General features: G+C 34.8%; 1 protein-coding gene across 1 annotated transcript; it reads right to left on the reverse strand.

The window, feature by feature from the left end:
• Positions 1-3,736: 3,736 nt before the first annotated feature.
• On the reverse strand, positions 3,737-7,994 carry LOC130826535 (uncharacterized). Its single transcript, XM_057692117.1, has 4 exons — positions 7,788-7,994; positions 7,194-7,611; positions 4,395-4,420; positions 3,737-3,865 (listed from the first exon to the last, which is right to left on the reverse strand). Exons 1-4 carry the CDS (start codon positions 7,992-7,994, stop codon positions 3,737-3,739), a joined length of 780 nt encoding a protein of 259 aa, XP_057548100.1.
• Positions 7,995-8,631: the final 637 nt, after the last annotated feature.

The following is an 8,631-nucleotide window of genomic DNA, read 5'->3' on the forward strand; positions in this document are numbered from 1 at the left end:
TGGGTAGGATAATTAACTTCATGTACTTTCAATTGTCGTGATGCGTACGCAATCACCTTACGGTCCTGCATCAGTACACAACCCAATCCTTTCTTCAATGCGTCACTGTAAACAGTATAATCCAACTTTGGGTCAGGTAAAGTAAGAACAGGGGCTGTGGTTAATCTTTCCTTCAAAGTTATGAAGGCTTGTTCACACTCATCAGTCCACTCGAACTTCTTCTCTTTCTTCATCAACGAAGTCATAAGCCGAGCAATTCATGAGAAATCTTTGACAAAACGACGGTAATACCCAGCCAAGCCTAAGAAACTTCGTACTTCGGTGACATTCTTTGGTGACGGCCAACTTCGAACTGCCTCTACTTTCGCCGGATCCACCGAAATACCCTCTTTAGAAACAAAATGACCCAAAATGAGACCTTTTCCAACCAAAAGTCACATTTTGACAATTTAGCGTGCAACTTATTTTCTCGCAGAGTTTGCAGGACTGAACGTAAATGTTTCTCATGATCATCCTGATCCCTCGAATATACTAATATGTCATCAATAAAGACAACCACGAACTTATCCAAGTACGCACTAAACACTTGGTTCATTAAACACATGAATGCAGCTGGAGCATTTGTCAACCCAAAAGGCATCACGGTGAACCCATAATGTCCATAACGTGTTCTAAAAGCTGTTTTATGTATATCTCCTTCGCCTATTCTTAGCTGATGATAACCCGATCTTAAGTCAATTTTCGAAAAGATCCGGACTCCTCTCAATTGATCAAATAAGTCATCTATCCGGGGTAATGGGTATTAATTCTTAACGGTTACCTTGTTTAACTCCCGGTAGTCGATGCATAACCTTAGACTACCATCTTTCTTCCTTACAAACAAAATTGGAGCCCCTCAAGGCGAAACACTAGGTCGAACATAACCCTTATCCAACAATTCTTCCAGCTGGGACTTTAATTCTTCCATCTCCTTTGGAGCCATACGATAAGGGGCCTTAGAATTCGATCCAGTCCCCGGTACCAAGTCAATCGTGAAGTCAATTTCCCGTTGAGGTGGCATTCCGGGAATCTCGTTAGGAAAAACATTCAAAAATTCATTCACTATAGCAATATCCTTGGGATCCTCCTCCTTCTTCCCCCCTGGCTGATATGACATAAGTACAAAGGGTGTCCTTGCCTCACGAGTCTTTCCAATTCTAATGTCGACACCAAATTCGTCCTGGGCCCCTTGGGAAACTTTCTATAATTAACGTTTTCCCCTCGTGGTCCTTCCAACAATACTCTTTGCTCTCTACATTCAATAGTGGCTTTATATCTTCCTAACTAATCCATCCCCAAAATTACCTCTAAGCCTTCCATATCTAATACATACAAGTTACTAGGAAAGACAACTTTCCCTATCTTCAAGGGTACATCCTTATACAGTCTATCACAACTGTACAATTTTCCCGACGGAACAGCCACCGTATAAGAAACTTGTTCAAAAGTTCCTAAATTTAATTCTTCTACTTTACTCTTTGCAAGAAATGAACATGTAGCTCCCGAATCAAATAATACATTCACAGCTATAGAATGAATGGCGAACGTACCTGTAACCACATCCGTCGCCTGGTCAACTTCTCTTGTACTGATCGCAGATACCCTTTCACTAGCCGTTTGTGCATTAATTCCTCCCACGTGATTGCCCCCATGATGCATTTCTGACCCTTATGCCCGGTTTCCATCTACCCCGCCTTGTCCCCCATTAAAAGGTCGTTGAAACCTCTGACCAGCATTACCACGATTTCCATTCCCGTACTGCTGGCTGATTTGACTGCTGGCGTTGATTAAATTCTGTTGTCGGTGTGGTCCACCCGGCTGTTGATTTCTACCCCCTTTCTTTATGTAGCATTCAAACTCCCTATGTCCTCTTTTGTGGCAAAAGTTACATTCGATCAAATTCCCATCACAATCTTTTCCCGGGTGGTTTCTCTTGCATCTTCTACAGAAATACTTCCTTTCATTGCCATCTCAGTCCAGTAATGGCTTAGCAGGCTTCGCGTCTCCTCTAAACCCAGAATTTGTACCAGACCCGCCTCCCTGAAAATTTCCGAAATTTCTTGCTTTCTTATGATAAAAGCCCGACAAGTTCTCCGAGGTATGACTCGAAACCTCTTTCCTCTTCTCAGGGACATTAACCCTTTCTTTTTCCTTCTCCTTCCTCAAAATATTCCCTATTTGAGACGCTCTCTTGTACATATGCTCCAGGTTGCTGTAATGATCACTTTCAATATGTTTTTGAATGTCATATAACAATCCCAACTCAAATCGCAGCATTTTCTTCTATTCAGTGGGAACATCATCAGGACAGTACTTGAGATATTCCATAAATTTGTGGTAATACTCATCAACAGTCATACCACCCATCTCTAACCGCGCAAACACGTTCGACTTATCTTTCCTTACGTGCAACGGATAGAATTGCTCCCGCATGGCCCTCTTAAGCAATTCCCAACCAAAATCCCCCTCAGCCTGCTCCAACAGCCCCAATCTACTGTTTGCTCACCAGTAGTCGGCTTCTCCAACAAAATAAAATGCAGCCTGATTGACCTTCAATTCTTTTGGACATTCTACTACATCAAAAAGTTTGTCAAATTCTCTTAAGCAGAGTTCAAGCTCCGATGGTTTCCCTTTACCATCGAAAGTCGAGGGTTTGCTCTGACTAATCCGTTTGCTCATTTCAGATGCTAATTTCGACGTAGACCTCTCTCGTGGTGCGCTTACACTAGATAACGCTTTCACCATATTTCTTAGCGTACGGTTAGCATCATGTCTAGACAGTCTCTTTCTTAACAAAGGAGGCATCTTCTGCAAGCAAAAAGAAGGTACTAATTACAAGAAGGACCTAGGGATTCGAAAGTTCTGGAGAAAGAACAGAATTTGACTTATCATACAACTACTTATTAACTAGAGCCTAGGTTTATTTATTTCTACATGTATATAACATTAGGCTTAAAAAGAACATTGTAAAAGCGACTCGATATATAATACACATCACAGCTCATTGGAAGAAACCACAAACATACTATGATATTTTATTGATATAACCTGATGCGTTTCAACTGATTCCCGCAGGATTTTACATTTTTTCAAAAAGATACTAATTTAAAAGATATAACTAAAGGAAAAACATTTTTAACGCCAAGCGTCCCAAGTGTCAGCACTCTTATCATAGATTGCTAAGTCAAAATCCTCATCATCTGCATCTTCCCCAGAATCAGAGCTGGAGTTTGAGAGATCTTCTTCTGATTCACTGTCACTATTTCTAGGGTGGTTTATTGGTACTTCCTCCACGTCTTCTTCGGGATCCTCTTCATCTGAGCAAACCCTATCAAGCCCAGTCCCATAGCCATATAGGTCATAGTGCGACCCCCAATTGCCACCCTCATCCTCGCTGGAAATCTCTATATAAGTAGGTGGTTCTCGCTCAGGCTCCCACATTTCGACCTCACTCTCCGACTGAACCACGGTTTCCACTAGTGGAGGGTCGGGTAAGTCCCGTTCCTTCAACGGTTCCATGACCACATCAGCATCGTCCGATATGTGGGGCTCGCCCTCCTTCCCGGGATCTACATGTTTCCTAGATTTGGCCAAACGATGTAATTCATTTAAGTCTAGATCTAAATCATAACATAGCCTATCAGCTTTTGCCTTAACCATACGCATCCTCTACCTATAATCATACTTTCGCCATCCCTTATTCTCCATATATCAACATTAGAGACTTCTCTCCAGGCAGTCTCTGGGTCAAACATCGATTCCTCGCTAGTCTCCCTGGGGGTGTGTGAGTCCATGGGTGTTCTTCCCTTACCCATATATCCTGATTCTACACAAAAATACAAAACAAAACATTACTTATCACCTAACAACATACAACACAAACACATATCAACCAATTTACATCCTACGGACTACTCCCCAACTCTCTACTAAGGTTGTTTATTCTTATATCATCTGAAGAACGTTGACTTTGATACCAATTGTAACGGTCCGGTTTAAATGACCCGGAAATCCATATGAAAATACAAATTTCGGTTCACTTTTCGGACTCTAGAGAAGACTTTTCTCTAGGACCGTCAACGTTCCATAGATAAACAAATATAGATAAACATAAAACAAAACCATTGTGAAAGGTAATCAGTCAGCGGAAGCTCTAACGTACAACTCAAGAGCCTAGAGACCTCTAAACAAACTAATCGAAATAGCGGAAGCGAAAAGAAAACTATCTCTTTTGTTACATTAATTCAGAGTTTTTTTTTCTACTCATAATCTAATACAAAAGGTAAAACATAGTCTTGATTATTACGGTTTCTACGTCGAGATCTCACACCAGACCCCACTTGCAATCAACCTACCAGTCGTTGTAAGACAACACCAGTAGCTTCCAAAGAAACAACCAATACAAGTTAGAGACTTCATACAAATATCAATCCGGTTGAATACAAACGGAAAGTTCATCCCAGCATGCATAGGCTCTATACATTTATTATTAATTAATCCCAGCTTGTAACGTTGCCCGTCCTGTTCGGGTCGTTCAAGTATAAACCATTCATTATTAGATAATTTCAAATTTGTAACGTTGCCCGTCCTGTTCGGGTCGTTCAAGTATAAAACCAATCCATTTGGTGAAATACACTTGGGAGAGCTAATCCCAAGGCAACCACCGACCTAAGACGTTGCCCGTCCTGTTCGGGTCGCTAAAGGCTAATGTATGCATACCCCATGGTGACCGTAATGATCCAAAACTGCCATGGGAACAATAATCCAAACCAATACGTTAACCCTTTTGGGTAACATAACCAAACGTCAACCCCTTTGGGTGACAAACATATAAATTCTCAATTTTCAATTAATTATTTCATATTATTTGAGGTGTCTAATCCTTATGTGATTTACAATGCCTCGATTAGAAATGAAACAACACTACTTGCACAACCATATAAACAGTATGGTCTAAGCGTGTACCTTTACACGCTGCAAATAACACTGCTCAAGCACAACCAAAATTTCGCCCTCTTATAAATGGAGGTCCTAAATAACACACACAAAACGACCACGTATTAGGACGTGTTTACACATTTAATCCACTTCATACTCTAAAATATCACTAAGACTTGATAATTTTTAATTGTTTACATCCAAATCCCAATAGTTCCAAATTACAAATTCTGATCGGTAACTTTAAAGGCCATTTCGGACAGATTAGAAAATTCAAATAAAAATCCGACTTCTCCATTGCGTTTGGAACGCGTCAACTACCTTGGGTGCCAAATTTCATAATTTCTAACATACATTTACTATTTTTAATTATTTTAAGAGTTTAGCGAGTTTTTAACGTAACGGTGCTTAAAACAACGGAAAACGACTAACGTTTCCGAGTCGGTACCTCTAACGAGGCGGAACAGCTGCTGCCGCCTACTTTTTTATATTATTATTATTTTTTTTATTCATTGTTATTATTAGTTTATATATACATTATCAACCATTTTTAAATCTCATGACCAAAATAACTCTTGCAAGGTCACATTCACAAAATACTTCAAGAGACTTGGAATTTCATAAATTATTAAATACCTAATTGTCTTAACAAATTACATTTTGTAGAGAATTATAAAACCAAATCACCCACACACACACACACACACACACACAAATATATATATATATATATATATATATATATATATATATATATATATATATATATATATATATATATATATATATATATATATATATATATATATATATATATATATATATATATATATATATATATATATATATATATATATATATATATATACATATATATATACATATATATATACATATATATATACATATATATATATACATATATATATATATATATATATATATATATATATATATATATATATATATATATATATACATATATATATATATATATATATATATATATATATATATATATATATACATATATATATATATATATATATATATATATATATATATATATATATATATATATACATATATATATATATATACATATATATATATATATATATATATATATATATAAATACATACATGTATATATATATATATACATATGTATATATATATATAAATATATATATATATATATATATATATATATATATATATATATATATATATATATATATATATATATATATATATATATATATATATATATATATATATATATATATATATATATATATATATATAACACAATCCATCTAAGAAATCAAATTTTGCTAAAGGATTATTAAACCCTTGGATGACTACATAACTTAATCCATACCAACTTAATTTCTACTAACAAATTGAAATTTAGTTAGAGAAATTTAAACCATAAAAGAAATTTATTTGAATATCAACAAAACTCAATTCTTATAACAAATTTAAACTTTGTTAAAGAATATAAATCAAGAACATAACTTAATTCTTTTAACAAAATTAAAGTTTATTAAAGGATTATTAGAGAAAATTACATAAAAAAAATATACACAATCCTCCTCAAAGTCATAGGATATCATCTTACATAAAAATATAATTCATCTTAGAAAGCCTTGTATATAAAATCTATAACTAGCAATTTCAATTAAACTTACCCCTTTGATCAAAAGATTGAATTGAGCAAACCAAAAAAAAATTTTTTTTCTTTGTGACAGCCGAAATCAGGAGCAAGGGAAGGAAAATTTATTTCTGATTTTTGTGATCACTTTTGGGGATTAAGAATGTGAAGACTTCAATTGAGGTTTAAAGGATTAATAGGAATTAATAATCACTTATTGTGCCAAAAACTCAATTATGAGAGGAGTTACAATACTCCTCCCATTCACCTATACTCAACCGGCTGCCCCTTTCTCATTCCCTCCTTAATTTTTGTTTTTTTTTGTTAATTAATTAATTAATTAAGTGATTGTTTTTTTTTTTGAAAACAGAAAAGAAACGCTACATGACAACAGCGTACGCGATAAAACGCGTTACCGTTAATATTTTAACTTACTTTATTTCTTATAGTTAACTATGTATAATAGTATAATTCAATATTACTTATTTATTTTATTTTATTATACTTTATTTTATAATATTTTATATATTTTTAATCCCAATAAATTACGGGGTGTTACAAGTAATGAGAGTAGAGTCATGAGTTGAAGATTTATCTTTGTTGTGAGAATGCTCTTTCAGTTCTAGCATGGAGCGAAGAGTATCAAAGCAAGGAACGGGAGACATGTGTGGAACCAAGGCTCGAAAAGTACGGTAGTCGGTAGTCAAACCATGGAGAACTTGAAGAGCTAACCGATTATTGATAATAGAAGTGCCAAGATTGTTAAGAGAAGTAGCAATATTTTCAAGTGCATTACAATAAGTTTTCACATTTGAGAAATTAGTAAGGGAAATCTCATTGAATTGAGACTCAAGGTCAAGAATACAGGAAGTTTTGTTGTTTTGAAAATTGTTCGTAATGCGAGTCCAAGCATCAAAAGCACTATCATCAGGACAGACGATCGATTTAAGAAGAGAAGGACTAATAGTACCATAAATCTGTGTGCGGACAATATCATCAAGAAGTTGTCATTCGGAGTCCTTAGAAACCGATGTTTTTGTAGAGTCATCGGGAAGGATATGAGAATCCACAAGATTAGCCCGACAATGAAGCTTAAAGAGAGTCACCCAAGAAATAAAATTTGTTCCTTCTTCATCAAGTTGAATGGGTACACATGTTTTAATGTTTGTGACTGAAGTAGCAGGGTTGATTTTTGTGGAAGCCATGAGAAAAGAAAGAAGAGAAGGGAGGAAGACAACGGTGGTGGAGTGGGCGGCACAACCGTGTGGGGAGGCTGTCGGCCCAAGAAAAGAGCAAGGCGGAAGAGAGGGAGGAAAGAACTAAGCTCTTGATACCATATTGGAAAATGGTTCCTAGCCATTCATTAACAATTTTGGGAGAATAAATACAAGATGGAATAATCAAGTTTTGGAAACTAAATAATCTGTATAATATTTACAAACAATAAAAAGATTTTGCAAGATATGCAAAATATGCAAAATACACAAAATATTACATCTAATATGGACAACATCGAGCCAACGACGTTAAACAATTGCTCTATTTGGGAGGCAACCCAAAGTTTGTTTTTATTTCTCCATCCATAATGGTACTGTCATTTTCTACAATAAAGACACTATTGAAGGATTATATATAAAGATTAATCTAACAATACATAGTAAATATGTATACAATTAATATAGATATATAAAACGTACATTTATTATATAGACTTTAATTACTAGAGAATGATGTTCGAATTTAGACTAATGATATTTAACTAAATAAAATTAAATATATAATTCTAAAAGGTCACACAAATAGAATAAGGATCAATTATTGAGCGTGTAATAAAAATTAAGATAAAAGACTTAATCCCCTTAATAAATGATATTAGGGTTTTTTTTCACATAGGGGTTTTGTACCTTTTGTATAAACGGACCTAGTAGTCAATTTTAGAAAAACTACACTCTAGTAAAAAATTTCTTATTTGTATCTTGATTTTAAACTTATTTGTA

The sequence above is a fragment of the Amaranthus tricolor genome, chromosome 11 (assembly GCF_026212465.1).
Source record: "Amaranthus tricolor cultivar Red isolate AtriRed21 chromosome 11, ASM2621246v1, whole genome shotgun sequence".
Lineage (NCBI taxonomy): Eukaryota > Viridiplantae > Streptophyta > Magnoliopsida > Caryophyllales > Amaranthaceae > Amaranthus > Amaranthus tricolor.

What these genes read in the sequence shown, in the direction of transcription:
- LOC130826535 (XM_057692117.1), bottom strand. Translation starts at nt 7,994, where the DNA reads ATGGCTAGGAACCATTTTCCAATATGGTATCAAGAGCTTAGTTCTTTC. An exon ending in AGTCACAAACATTAAAACAT is followed by an intron (nt 7,612 to 7,787) that starts GTGTACCCATTC and finishes GTCCGCACACAG; the next exon opens with ATTTATGGTACTATTAGTCC. An exon ending in GTGTTGTCTTACAACGACTG is followed by an intron (nt 3,866 to 4,394) that starts GTAGGTTGATTG and finishes ATTTTTGTGTAG; the next exon opens with AATCAGGATATATGGGTAAG.